Here is a 15264-nt window from a genome sequence, read left to right on the forward strand (position 1 = left end):
TATATATATATATATATATATATATATATATATATATATATATATGAACAACAGCCCCCAGAATTCCAGGAAGTTATCTGTCCTTGGGCAAGTGGGGCTTGTAGGTTAGATTTAGCCCTTACACCTTCTGTCCACCCCACGTCCCACCAGTGCTAGGATTATAGGCTGTACGTCCATACACAATTTGTTTTTATGCAGTGCTAGAGCTAGAACCAGGACTGCAATGCTTCTTCAATGCACTATCTCCCAACAGAGCACCAGCACCCCACGCCCCGGAGTTCTTTTTAAGAGCCTAATATCTTCAAACATCTTGCATTCTTTACCTTTAACTTTAAACATGCTTTTTTTTTTCTAGCCAAATTGCTTTTCAAGTCATTCCTCTGCTCTTTTGCTCCCAGTTCTCCCTATAAAACTAGTTTAAAGTAGCCAGGGGTGCCTTTTCCACAGCTGGAATAATGGACTGCCTTGAATTCTCCTGCTCCAGATTACCTAGTCAATAACCAATAAACCTAGCTTCCCATAGTCTTGGGCACGGACAGAATGTAAGCAACAGAACACAAATGGCCTCCAGTCGGGTTCTTACTAGAAACCTTGTTCCCATCTAAAGAATCATCGGCTCTCTGCCAGAGGTTCTGTCTGCATAATTCTGGGGTTCTATAGCTAGCTTCTCTACATCTTCCTACAAGTCAGTTCTTCCTAATTACAGTCAGCTATAATTCCACTCTCCCCCACACCAACTTTCTCATCAGTTACTCTTCCACCACTGTAATCAAATACTATAGAAACAAATTGAGACACAGTTTTTTTCCAGTTCAATACCACAGATTTCAGTCCAGCATCACAGATATGGTATGGCAGAGCCCAGTAGTTCATGCCACTGGGACCAGAAAGCAGAGTGTACCTGTGGCAGGCGATTGTTTTCTTTTTTCCACTTTATGGGGTGGTTCCATTTGTATTCAGGAGAGGTTTCTCCTCAGGTAATTTCTCTCTGGAGAGGCGTCAAAGACACACCCAGATGGGTGTTGCAATAATCTACCAGGCTCTTCTTAATCAATCACTGACTGTCAAGACCAACCATAGTATACAACTGCTTTATTATCACAAGGGACCTGACTACTCAATGTCATAGATATATACACAGATGTTACAGTAGTGTTAAAGGCTCATTAAGAGAAATGTGGTAGAATTTCTGATCTAAATAGAGTCCTACAATTCCAACTGGGCTGGAATCAGATCCCCTTCTGAACGGTGGGCTCATTCTGTGTGCTAAATGGATAGAAGAAATTACACCTTCAAGAATAATAATAATATGTACTTTTCTTTCCCAGACTCTCTGCCCTCTACACAGTTGCTTAAGGACCACAACCATACAACTTCATTAACCCTACTTTTCTAAATTCTCAGTCAAAAAGCATACTTTTCCCTTTTCTTTTTGCTTCTAATACTTGCCAAATCCTAAATTCTAATACATGCTTACAAATATGCATGCGTGCGTGCACACACACACACACAATTCCTCATCCTTTCTGTGAGCTTACAGCATGACTTTTTCTTTCTCCTCTCTATCTTCCTCCTCCAGGTAGATGCCAAGGTTTATAGCTTGCTGACCCTGGGATTTTTTTTCTTTCTTTTTAAATTCTAATGAAGCTGTCCTTGAACTTTCTTCTGAGTCTTTTAGATTGTTTTTTTATTAGTGACACTAAGAAGCCTGTGGATGGATTGCAATTTCCCAGGTAACATGGAGCACCCCAAAACTTTGAGAAACATAGTAAATGTTCATATTCATCTTTTTTTTTTCAAGACAGGGTTTCTCTGTATAGCCCTGGCTGTCCTAGAACTCACTCTGTAGACCAGGCTGGCCTCGAACTCAGAAATCCACCTGCCTCTGCCTCCCAAGTGCTGGGATTAAAGGTGTGCGGCACCACTGCCCAGCTTATATTCATCTCGACAAGAACTTTTTTCCACGTGCCAGAGAGGCAGGATGATCAAGACACTGGGAGTATAGCTGTAAACAAAAGGGGTGAGATTTCTTTTCTGCAATTTGAGAAGTAAGAAGCTTTGGGAAGGAGGAAGGAGAATATGGAATAAGAGGAGGAACAGGACAGAGGGAATTACTCTATTATTGGATACCTTCAAGACATTAAAGATGTGATGGCAACTAGGAGACAGATGGGAAGTAAAATGTTCATTTGTAAAGCCAAAGAAAGCCTCTCTAAAGAGGACTTTGAGACTAAATGAGATTGGCTGGCCATGAAGAGACTTCGTGCATGGCAACAGTACAAAGCTGCTGAGGCTCGGGTGCGATAGTAGCTGGAGAGTATGGGCAAGCAAGCGTGGAAGGAGAGGAAGCCAGAAATGTGCCCTGGTCAGTAGACTGTAGTGAAACATTTATATTAAATCTCCTAGGAAGCTGTCAAATGTTGTTCATAGCAGAATAGTATATATTTAAGCCTTGTGGCAGGAGAGGTCAGGGCAAGGAAGACTCCCGTGGATGGACATGAGAAGGTAGACAGTCTTAGGGTACAGTGACAAGATCACGTGAAGCCAATTATAGAAGTGCTACAGAAAGTCAAGGTCAGTTGTATCAAAAAGGAATGCAAGCCGGAGCTGGAAAGATGGGGCTCAAAAGCTCCAAGCATTTTCAGCTCTTTCGGAGGACCCAAGGTTTAGACCCCAGCACCCATTATGTAGCAGCTCAGGACTCAGGCCGCAGGAAATCTGGCACCACTGTGGGCACCATGCTTACATGTGGTGCACATTCATACATGCAGGCACTCAAGCATACAATAAAGATGTGTTTAAAATGTAAAGAAGGAATGACGGTTCAATGCTCAGTGGATAAAAGTGACTGCCACCAAGACTGATGATCTTAGTTCAATCCCCACAGTCCACGTGGTAGGTGAGAAGAGTCTTTCAAGTCAACTTCCAACCTGTACATATGTGCTTTGGCATGCCCGCAGCAATATGTGCCCTGCAGCAACATGCACAACTGAAGAAAACAGAAAGGACAGATCTGCTTACAGTGTGTTTCTTTTGTATTGTATTATAGAAGACACTTCGTACAATGTTGAAAGGAGTCAACAGAGAGGTCACAGCCATGCCTTGTCCTTAATCTTATATGGAAGCCACCTTAACATCAAGTGCCATGCTGGCTGTTGTCTTCTGTAGCGATTATAAAGTTGAAAAGGATCTCCTCCATTTCTACTTTTCTCTTTTCTATCATTAGGACTGAGTGTTGTAGAAAGGCACTTATAGAATGTTACTTTAAGTCAATCTAGGAGCATCTAGGTAACAAGATGAGAGATCTTGTTATATCTATAACAAGGTATTATTTAGGTGGCTGTTCACAATAACCACCTACAATAATCAAAACACTAGCATAGCACAATAGAGCAGGCAATAGGCTGAGGCAGGAACCCCCAAATCCTGACAAATGAAAGCCTCAAGTTTTAATCACAAACACACTAGCCCTTTTATTTATTTCCATTTTAAGGAATTTTTAGATAGGGTCATTTTCTTTACAGCTGTTTATTGTGCATGAGTGTACACACTCATGTGTGCCACTGAGCACTGTGAAGGTTAGAGGACAAATTGTAGCATTTGGGTCTTTCCCTCTACCATATAGGTGGTGAGTGAACTCAAGTTGTCCGGCTTGACAGCGTTGCCTTTAGCTGGTCGGCCATCTCAACAGCCCTCGTTGGCTTTTTAAAAGCCAGTTTTCAATAACTGACTGCAGTCTTCAGAAAATACTTAAAAAACTAAAGTGTAATTTGGTCATATACAATAGGCATTAACTCAGAGGCAGATAACATGTAAACAAGTGAGTGGTGCTTCCTTACAAAAAGATGGAATTAAATCATCAGTTAAAAAGAGACCTTACTTTATAAAATCCTAAACTATTTTTTTTTCTTAGTTGGCTACTCTTGCACTCATTTATTAGACTGTTGGCCTAGTGTGCCTAAGGCCCTTCTGCTCCAGCACTTCAACCAAGATGCGGCACACCAGCCTATAATCCCTGCACTTTGTTTCTGGACAACCTGAGTTACAGCGTTCTGCTTCTCCCCAACCATTCCCCAATCCCAACCCGCAGAAACAACACAGACCTTCAAAACCATAGACCTCATCTGGATGGAAGGCCTCCCAATTATTAACTTCATATTGTTTGACAGGTAACTTAATAAGAAAGATATCTGCAGAGTGATGCCACTGGCCTTGTAATCCCAGCACATCCGAGGGGGAAGCAAGAGGACTGTAAATCCAAGGTCATTCTTGACTACAAGAGTGAACATAAAGCCAGCCTGGGACACATGGCACATCGTTTGAAAACAACCCATACCCTTTGAATGACTTTAGGTTTAAAGTAACGTTTTAAAGGCGCATGCCCCCCCCCCCAACATCTACTAGCGATTTAAAAAAACAAAACAAAACAAAAAACCCAGAAGACACTGTTAGTTCACTGCTAGAATTAGCGTTCTTTCCTAGCTAACTCCTCCGGAGGGTAGCCATTCGTGGACACAGGAGTCAACAAAGCTAAGAAAATACACCCATCAACATTTAAGAAAATGGAAGCTACAGCACGAAGCCGAGACTAGAAAAGCCTTTTCTGACTTTAACGCACCCGCAAACTCACAGAGCACAAAATAAACCGTTTAGTTGAAAGCTAACGCCCAAGCCTTATTGGGCAGCCTCGGGACCTCTTCCCTGTTCGCCCCGCCCTTTCCCCTTAGCCCCTCCCAGGCCCAGCATGCACCGCGTCGACCTTTTCTTTCCGAGTGACCCCCACTTTAAGGCGCCTCCCAATGACAAGAGGCGCGGAGCATTGTGGTCCCGCGGGCCCGAGAGGGGGAGGGGAGGGAGACCGGAAAGAGAAAGCAAAAGACCTGCGCGAGCCGGCGGGGCGAGTCCCTGCGCGTGCGCGTGGATAGCAGCAGGCCCGGAAAAGGCGTGGCCCACCCTACGGAGAGCACTTTGGGGCGGGGCCTGGATACATTGGCGCGGAGTCCCGGAGGCAGGCGGGGAGGGGGCGGGCTCAGGGCGCGGGCGGAGGAGGAAGTGTCATGGCGTCGGGCCGTGGAGCTTCTTCTCGCTGGTTCTTTACTCGGGAACAGCTGGAGAACACGCCGAGCCGCCGCTGCGGAGTAGAAGCGGATGAAGAGCTGTCGCATCGCCAGCAGGCGGCCAACCTCATCCAGGACATGGGACAACGTCTCAATGTGTATCCTTTTTCTAGTTGCGGCCCTGCGTCCCACACGCCCTGGTCGCGCTCGCCGGGTGACCGGGCCTAGTGTCCCGGGAACATGGCGCCGCTCCCTCTGCGGTCTTTTGATCTCGGGAAAGACACAGAGAAAGCTAGGGCCCGAGCTACCGTGGCGAGCCGGAGAAAGAGGAGATGTGCCGGGGAAGGCGGGCCGGGAGCCCGCGTTGTGTAAGCTGTGTCTGGGGGCGCGTGATGCGGGAGGGAATAGCAGTGCTTCCCTGGCGAGAGAGGAGGAATCCGGGATGAGCAAAGCCAAGGGGCGGCCCCTTCCACTTCTTCGGAAGTCAGAAAAGGCCTAGAGAGGTCGCAGATGTTCCACGGAAAGTGTTTTCCGAGGCTTCCGTGCCGGCTTCAGGGCGGCTCTGTTGCGCGGTGGGAACGCACAGAGATGTTTCATGTTCTTTGGGTGTGTGGCGCGCGCCTTTCGACTACTTTATTTCTACAGTACTAAGCTGTAACCTAATTGCAAATAATTCCTGGGCTTTCCCAACGTAGCGTATTAGAATAATTTGGCATCCAGACCGATTTCTCCCCGCAGACTTTCTACATACTTTCAGGTTGAGGATTGGATTTTTGAGTAAATGGAAAGGGGATTTTTCCATTCAAATTGATTTAGTTTTTGGAAACATTTTGCTTAGATTATTTTCTAAACATTGCATCCCAGCTCTCAGCTTACAATAAACACTGCGATTGTTTATATGCACAGGTTTTATATGCACCATTCCTTCACCAAATTCAACAGAAATGTAAGTACTGTTTTATTGTTTTAGACGCCGAATGTTAAAAATGAGTAGATAATGCGAAAACAAGTTAATTGATTGTTGTTTTTACTTATAAATTGAGCGTTCTGCATTTACCATAAATGTGAGTTATGCAATAAACGTTTTGCCTCGTGCAGAGGAGTGTGTGTGAGAGAGAATTTTATTAATTAAGCTGTAAAGCACAGTGTTAGCCTTTTGTTGTTGGATTTGTTGGGGAGGGGGTGTTGTTTTGTTTTGAGACAGAGTCTCACTTGTAAGTCTGGCTGTCTTGGACCTAAATATGTAGACCAGGCTGGCCTTGAACTCAAAAGAGATATCTACTACCTCTGACTCCCCAGTGCTTGGGATTAAGTAATGTGCCACCAAGCCTGGCGGAGAAACAAACAAAACGTTTCTTAACTCAAAACGCGATAGTGTTTTATTCATGTAAAATTTGCAGTTGGGGTGATTTATATTAGAATAATTTCAGTACTCAAAACCGAATAGTTTGTTTGGTCAAGTGTAGTACTTGGGAAGGATACATTTAATTGTGCAGGGTTCTTTGTTTCAAATGGTATGAATTGAGTCTTGCTTTGAAGTAATACTTTGAAAAGGCAGGCTGTTTAGAGGAAGCCTGCAGTGGGGTTAATTCCAGTGTGAAGAAGTTACCAAGCAGGGCCAAGCATTGCAATACTTGTCTCCTTATGCTGCACCAGGGCTGAGCTCCTCAGTCCTATGTCCTGTTAGTTTTGGCTGCAGTAAGCCTGGCAGATAGTCTTGTACTGGTCTTGAATATATCAAGACCTATCTTGTTATCTTGAATATATACCTATCTTGACAGCTAGGTAGTTATTTTAATAAATCAGTTAATTTGTTTACTTTGAGACTGTATCACCGTGCAATGCAAAATGGCCTCAAATTCTTGCCTGCCTCAGCCCTTCTAAGTGCTAGTCTGTGGTACAATATGTGACTTCTAACCGTTCTTTTCTGAATACCATATAATGCACTCTTTAGTCCCCATTCTTTTATTATTTATAAATGTTTAGCCCCCTTAATTTCTCTTTATAATTTGCCTTTTATTAGAATTTTTATAGTGTTATTCTGAAAGGCACATGTAGGACTAAGCCATGTAAGGACTTAATGTTCTTTGTGGATAGTTTGTGGAGTTTAGGCTCCCAATCGCTAAGGAAACAGTTTTAGAAAAGTTTCTTACATTTTTGCTTTTGAGGTGGCAGAAATGTTATGGTTTAGATTAATTCCTGCTTTAAGTTCAGTTGATCTTAAGTCTAACCTGGTTTATCAAATTTGCAAATTGTTTTTGTCTGAGACAGTGGTGTTTTGTTTTTTTTTTTATAACTGGGTTTTGCAGTCCCTGTTCTTTTCATCTGTTTTGAGTCTTGCTCTATCTGGATTATTTTGTATCATTCTTAGGTCAATAGTGGTGCTGTAGAGAAGAAAAGAACCTATTAATAATGCTTATGCTAACAGAATCCAGTTTTAATTTCAGTTCTCTAAAAGTGGCAGTGAATTAGTGAGCACTAAGTAAACTTGGCTTTTTCACAGTAGTCCTGGATAATGCTGGTAGAAAGTACAAGTCAAAATCATTGTGGAAATTCTTTGCAGAGCCGCAGATGTCCTATTTTTGCGAATGGGTTTGCTTTTCTATTTTCAGTATGAGATCTCGCCACATGCCTTGCTTTTTAAGCCCTTCCTTTATTTGTTTTTGTGTCCTGGTTTGTTTGCTTTAAGCAAACATCCTTCTCAATGGTAGAATCTGTCTCTTCCAATTTGCCTGGTTAGTTAGTACAGGGCACTTGCATTCTTGCGTTCACCACTTGGACTTATAGAAGTTCTTATTACCTTCTGCATATGAGGGAGTGCTTGAACCTTAGTCTTTCCTAGCAGGATAATTATCTGTTTGGGTTGGAAACAACATCATCCCTCTTACCTCAAACTGCCTTTCTAGCCTGTTTTTGCAGCTTAAAGGTGGTTTTAACTATTGTATCAGTAGCAGAGCCTCAGTAATCCTTCCCACACACCTGATCCTTCAGTGATAATCTCAGATTGAACATCAGTCATGTTTAAATTCATATTTTCTTGCATTCTTGAGAATTTTTTTCTCAGATTATAATCAAGTGTCATTTTTTAAAAACCCTCAAGTATCATTTGATAAATTAAACCCAACAGAATAAGAAGCTGAGATGCCAGAACAAACTGTAAGGTCTTAAACTGTCATGCATCCATGATGCTAACGTATCCTTCAGTATTCGGTGCTTTGTTTTAGTGTGTCAGATTGACAGATTTAAAAGTAAAGAAGCATTTCTGTGCATGTTTATTTAAGAGTTAGAGTCAGTGTTCGCCTGTGTCTGTCACCGAGTAACTTGTTTTTCAGTTGTCAGTTTTCTTGGAGAGTCCAATCATTCTAAGGAATAAGTGACTGTATATAGCTTCAGAATAAAACTATCTTTAGGATTGGTAAATAAAGAATATCCTTCTTGGATCAAGCTTAAGAGAAATCTAGTGAGCTGGTGAGATGGCTTAGGAGGGGCTTGCTGCCAAGCCTGATAGCCTGAACTTGGTCTGTGGGACACACACAGTAGAAGAATCTCAATTAATCTCCCCCCCCCACTCCCTCCCTGTCTCTCTCAAACACACAAAAATAAATATGAAAGCATGTTTTAAAGATTTATTTATTTTACGTGTATAGGTGTTTTGGTTGAGTGTGTGTGTGTGTGAGATAGCTAGATATATATATAGATATTTATATATATAAAATGTACTGTGTGCACACCTGTTCTCTGCAGAGGCCAGAAAAAGGCATTGGATCCTCTGGAGCTGGAGTTATAGATGGTTCTGAACCATCATTTGGGTGCTGGAGACTGAACCTGGGTCCTCTAGAAGAACAGCCAGTGTTCATAACCACCAAGCCATTTCTCCAGCCCCATAACTTTTTTTTTTTTTTAATCAGTTTAGGCCAAGTAGTGGCTTCACATATCTTTAATCCCAGCACTTGGGAGGTAGATGCAGATGGATCTCTGAGTTAGAGGACAGGCAGGGCTACACAGAGAAACTTGTCTTGAAAAAAAACAAGGAGGGGGCTATCAGTTTAGTAAAGTCTAAGAGCCCTAGCCCAACAGTGTGTGGAGTATAACCTGAGACCACAGCCCTTTCTACCTCCGTCTCAAGGCTGACCCAACTTCTCTGAGAAATGGTTTATTATTTTAGTTTACTTTATTCATTACAGGGTTTCGCTCTTGCCCCAGCCTCCCAAGTGCTGGGCTCCTGAAATGGCACCACATCTGACTAGTTCACTTTAAGTTGCATTTATTTCTGATTAAATCCAAGAGTTCCCTTAGTATTGGGTTATATAGAGCATATCTTTTCAAAAATCTTTGTCATGGTCTGCTCTCTAACACCTTTTAAATAGGTGTGCTTCTGTCTATCTATTTTGGTTTTCTAAACAGGGACAAGGAAGACAGCAGTAGACTCATTAGCATGGAAGGGGGAAAGCTCAGGGCTTCAACCTTAGACAAAGAACTACAGGCAACTAAGGACTGCTGAGAGTGGGAGATGTGGTCGTCCCAGGGAAGAGCACACCAACTGGTTATCCAATAAATAGCAAGTGGTCAGCCATGAAAACATACACATGCCAGTAACATCACATGGATTGAGGAGGTTGTACGCACATTTGGGAATATTCACACACAGCAAAAACTAAAGAAAAAGAAGCCATGACTTTGAGGGGTGGTGGTGGTAGATGGGAGATAATGGAGGGAGAAAGAGGAAAGAAGAATTATAAACTCAAAAAAAAAAGGAAAAAAATGCTTTTTTTTCTTTCTTGCTTTTTTTAATTTTTTGGGACAGGGTTTTTTCCGTGTTGCCCTGGCTATCCTGAAACCCACTATTTAAGTCAGGCTGACTTCAAACTCACAGAGATCTGTCTGCCTCTGCATCCCAAATTCTGGGATTAAAGGTGTGTGCCACCATGCCTGGCCATTTATTCTTTATGTGCATTCTCTGAAGGTGTCAGATTACCTAGAACTGAAGTTGACAGCTGTGAGCTGCCATGGGTGCTGGCAATTGAACCTGGTCCTCTTAACCACTGAGCCATTTCTCCAGCCCCCTAGAGGGTTTCTTAGAACTATCACTGCCTTCTGCACTCAGACCTCCCTGTAATATACAAGCTTTAATGCGTTATAGTTCTTCCTGTATAAGTACCCAAGAGAACATGACTGAGTTAGGAGGGATAAGTACTTAGAACCAATAATCTTCAGGGATGAATATTTTGACTTATGAGACTACCTCAGCTTCATATCTTATTCATATACACCATTTATATGTGTTCACCTGCTCTCCAGCTACACAAAATAAATCTGCTTGTGCTAAACATCTTTTGTATTTTGGGGCCCTATACTTATGCTAGTCTTGAACTATGTAGCCCTTGATGGTTCCAAACCCACAGTCCTTCTACCTCAGTCTCCTGTTATGCTGTAATTGTTTCACTTTCTTGCTTACAGTAGTGGCTTCGTTTTTGATTGGTGTCACTGGAAGCATGAAGACCAGAGTCTTCCTACGTTCTTTACCTCCTGGGTGGTTTGGAAGAAGGCTGTTCTTTATTCAGACGGTGCTACTCTTCTCTTCTCCCTCTGTTGGGCTGTAAGGGTAGGGGGGTTATTTGGGGCTTTACTCACTGTTCTGTCACTAGTGCCTAGAGAGATTCTCACAGAGGAGCTTCTCAGCCTTTGACTGTCTTGGCTCACAGGTCTAGTGAATGTGTCGTCTTCATTTTCTTGGTAAATACACTTTCCACATATATGCACTTAAAACAGGTTTTTTCAACCTTCCTAATGCCTGTGGCCCTTTACTACAGTTCCTCGTGTTGTGCTTACTCTCCCCCCAATAACGTTTATTTTTATTGCTACTTCATAACTGTAATTTTGCTACTGGTATGGATTGTAATGTAAATATCTGCTTCTGAATGGTCCTAGGCGACCCCTGTGAAAGAGTCATTGGACCCCTCAAAGGGCTTGTGACCCACAGGTTGAGAGCCACTGATAGAAAGTATTTCATTATTGAACAGTATCATAGGCATGTGGTAAATGAAATAGTAGAATGGGGATTAAGATAAATCTTCCCTGTCTTATAGTACCAGCTGCTAACCATTTTGGGGCCTCCTTTCTGGAATATTTTTAGCATGTATGAGCATGCATGTGTGTGTCTTGTAAAAATCTTTTCCCCATAGTCATATGTAGCACACAACATTAACATGGGAACACAGATTTGGATTTTAATTACTAGATAAGATGTAGTGTAGTTACTTTTTGCAGTAGTAAGGATTCAACTCAGGGCCACGTATATACTAGACATGTTTTCTACAACTGGGCTACCTCCCAAGCAAGGAGGTATTAATTTGTAAGATGGCATCAGAAGGCCTAGTGTACAATGAATGAATCTTTCTCAGTCAGAGTCAATTTTGTCCTCCGGGAGCCATTTGTTGTTTCTGGGGGTGAGTGGGTGTGGGGCTATTACTGGTCTTGAGTGCATAGACGCTAGGAGTGCTTTTCAACAGTTGATAAGCACAAATGACTACAGCTGTTCCTCCCCTGCTGAGGGCAGGGCAGGGGGAGATTTCACCAGTCCTGAGTTTGAGGAATTCTGGATTAAACAAAAAAATTTTGTGAAGAAGTACAGAGCCAATTAAAGCTCTGTTATCTCTACAAAAGTAATTGCAGATTCAGCTCATTTCTTAAAATAAATGCCCTTTTCTCCAAGGACCTTAGTAAAACTTACGTACGTGATTTCTGTTTCTAAATTAAGGGCTCTGGGGACAGTTTGGTATTTCTAAAATTTTAAGATTAAATTTAGTGTTAACAATAAACACTGCCTTTGTGTGAGCTACTAATTTGTTACTTAGTTGCGCTTGCTCTACATTTCTCAGATCTTGTTAGTAAGGTATTCTTACTCTTGCCTTTTAATTTTTTATTCTTAATTTGTAAATTTTTTTATTGGTTTTATTTTGCTTTCATTATCCTGCTTAAGATTATTTGATGATTTCATGGGAGAGGAGGTGGTGGTGGTGGTTGAGTGAGGGTCTCTGCAGCCCTGGTTGTTTTGTAACTCTGTAGGCCAGACTGGCCTCCCAGTTCCAGCTGCCTCTGCTGGGATTCAAGGTGTGCCCCACACATCCAGCCTAAAGAGTGACTTTGAATTCGCAGATTTCTTGCTGTAAGCTCTGAAGCACTCATTTGTGGTGGGTACCCTCTTTCTCTATTTTCATGCAAATAAGGAAGATAGGTATCATGAAGGTTACATTCCTTTTTTGAAGCCACACAGCTACAGTGACAAACAAGTCTAACTCAGATATGACTTCTATCTCTGGGCTACTGGGGCCTCTTTGTATTCCTGAAATTTCCCACTAAAAGCACTGTGTGAAAGGCAGTTGTGTGGGAAGGGTGATTCATTAGCTACCTCCACCAATGTCAGCAGCTGGCTCCTTAAGGCTGTATCCTGACTAATGTAATTAGAGTTTGTGGGAAAGCATCTTCCACCGTGACAAGCCTCACCTATGGTACCTATTATCTATGCCCGTGGAAGTTCAAGGCTGGTGGCTTCTGTGTTGTTTTCTTCTGTGATTTTTTTAACTGTCACTATATGCTGTCAGGCTTCAAGGAGTCAGAGCAGTGTGTGTATGAATGTGTCTCATTGTTCAGGTAGTTTTCTCTTGAAGAAGCAGACTCATTTAGTGAATGAGTTGTCCAGACTCATTTTTATTAAGGTGTTTTTCTCTAAGCAGCTAGTAAAGTGTTCATAACCTAGTGATTGTACAGGAGCATATCTCTATACTGGTAGTTATCCTTAAGGTCCCTTCTCATCCCATCTAGCTTACATTCTTTTATGTTCTTACCATTCTTAGGTATTCATTAGTTTGGAAGTGTGATAGTTACTTTCACATTATGACCACAGTACCTGACAGAAACAACTGAAGGAAGGAAAGATTTCATCCACAGAAGTAGGCAGGCCAATTTGCAGCAGCCAGAGCTGGTGGGAGACTGCTTGCATCATTTTGAGCTGGGAAGCAAAAGAGCTTGGCAAGAACTTGGCATGGACTGTCTCTATACAGCCTTCACAGTTGTGAACCATGGTCTGTCTCTATACAGCCTTCACAGTTGTGAACCATGGTCTGTCTCTATACAGCCTTCACGGTTGTGGACCATGGTCTGTCTCTATACAGCCTTCACAGTTGTGAACCATGGTCTGTCTCTATACAGCCTTCATGGTTGTGGACTATGGTCTGTCTCTATACAGCCTTCACGGTTGTGGACCATGGTCTGTCTCTATACAGCCTTCACAGTTGTGGTTCCTAACTTCCCAAAGCACCAAAGTAACATTTTGTATTCACATCATGACAGGAAACAGGTTGCAATTTGAATTTTGTGATAAAATGTGAATAGGTATTTTGTGCATATTCGTGTGAATACATTACAGCTATTACTTGATTCATCTCCAGAACCTTGCTTCATTCCCTCAAAATGAAAGGTTGCAACTAACAGATTCTTGGGCCTGTGGCAACCATGATTCTGTTTTCTTCTTGGTTGGGGGATTATGTGTTGTGTTGTTTGTTTAAAACTGGAGCTTCCCCCTTTCTCCTATCTCATGCCCATGTCTGCTGCTATTCTGACAAAATGGAAGCAGACAGCAGTTCATACATTTTGTCCAGCTTTTCTTTCCACTTAGCATAATGCTTTTCATGTCTTAGTATATGTCAGAACTTCCCTTTTAAGTCTGAATCATATTGTCTTACATGTCTGCCATCTGTCAGTGGATACGTGAGTTGTGCTACCTTTTGCCTACAAGGGTCCCAAGCAGTCAGTCAAGACTTTGCTTACATCCTTCTGAATAGTGCCAAAAGTGGAATTGCTGAGTCATCTAAACTGTTTTAATATGCGGAGAGGAGGCTGGTGGTTTGGGGTTTTGTTGTTGTTTTTCTAAATAATTTGTTTTTATTCTATGTACATTGGTGTTTTGCCTGTATGCATGTCTGTGTGAGTGTGTCAGACACACACACACACACACCCAGAACTAGAGTTATACAGAGAGAGTTGTGAGCTACCATGTGGGTGCTAGTCCTCTGAAAGAGCAACCAGTGCTATTAACCACTGAGCCATCTTTCCAGCCTGTTTATTTTTTGTTCTGTGTGTAACGGTTTGTTTGGTTTTGGTTTTTGGTTTTTTGTAAGCAAGGTCTCACTACATAGCCAATACTTGCCTGACACTAACTATGCAGCCCAGGCAAGCTTTTCCCAGTGCTTCTGCCTCGGCCTCTGCTTTGAATTTTCGATTGGCCTCCCACATCACTTTGTACAGCAGCTGTGCTGTTTGCATCTTCAAGATCAAGTTATAGGGTTTCCAGTTTCCATGCCCTTGCCTACACTGCTGCTGCCATTCTGCCGTGAGTGTTGCCATCCAGCTGTTTTGAGTGACATTTGCTTGAGCTGAGCATCTTTCCATGTGCTTGTCGGACACTTATGCGTATAATTTGGACAACTGTTTCTTCTGATCTTCTGTCGGCTTTTAATTACATTGTTGGGTTTTGTGATTGCTCTGGATATTGGTTTCTATCGGGTATGTGCTTTGTTCCTTTCTGTGGGTTTTGCTGTTTAGAGCATGGTCTCAATATATGATCCTGACTGTTTGAGAACTCACTGTCTAAACCAGTCTAGCCTCAGATTTAAGAGATCCACCTGCCCCCAAATGTTGAGATTAAAAGACACCATGGGACTAGTGGCTCATGCCTTTTAATCCCAGCACTCAAGAGATAGAGTCGGGTGTTTCTGAGTGTGAGGAAAAAGTCTGAGTTTGAGACTATGGTAAACAGAGCTAGCCAGTTCCAAGACAGCCAGGCTACACAGAGAAAGAAACCCTGTGTTTGGGGGAGAGGAGGGATGTGACACCATGCTAGGCTGTCTTTTTTTAATTTTTAGTGCACAGAAGTTATCGTTGCAAAATCCAGTGTTCTAAAATGTTTCTTAGTTTCATCCAAAAATTTATAGTTGTATTCCTAAGCTTATTAAATGTCATACAATGTAAGGTAAGATTCCAAGTTAATTCTTTACCAAGTAGATGTCTTGCACCATTTACTGATTTTTTTTTTAAGTAGTTCTTTTCAGTGTGATTTGTGTCGGCACAGCTTTCCAAGTTTATAGTGGCTTTATATGAACTAACACTACCCTGATTACTCATTGTTGTGAGGCTCAGCTTTCCTGCACTT

General features: G+C 42.3%; 1 protein-coding gene across 3 annotated transcripts in view; it reads left to right on the plus strand.

The window, feature by feature from the left end:
• Positions 1 to 4999: 4999 nt before the first annotated feature.
• Ccnt2 (cyclin T2) overlaps positions 5000 to 15264 on the plus strand; it is a 32171-nt gene continuing 21906 nt past the window's right edge. For 2 of the 3 annotated variants that reach the window (XR_002377582.2, XM_021158792.2), the window contains exons 1-2: positions 5021 to 5215; positions 5922 to 6003. Coding sequence is in view for 2 of the 3 variants with exons in the window: in XM_021158792.2 (XP_021014451.1) it covers positions 5058 to 5215; positions 5922 to 6003 (240 nt within the window). In the remaining variant the exon portion in view is untranslated. Of the gene's footprint in view, positions 5216 to 5921; positions 6004 to 15264 lie in introns of all 3 variants that reach the window. The other variant, XM_021158787.1, reaches the window with a different exon arrangement.

The sequence above is a fragment of the Mus caroli genome, chromosome 1 (assembly GCF_900094665.2).
Source record: "Mus caroli chromosome 1, CAROLI_EIJ_v1.1, whole genome shotgun sequence".
In the NCBI taxonomy this organism is placed as follows: Eukaryota; Metazoa; Chordata; class Mammalia; order Rodentia; family Muridae; genus Mus; species Mus caroli.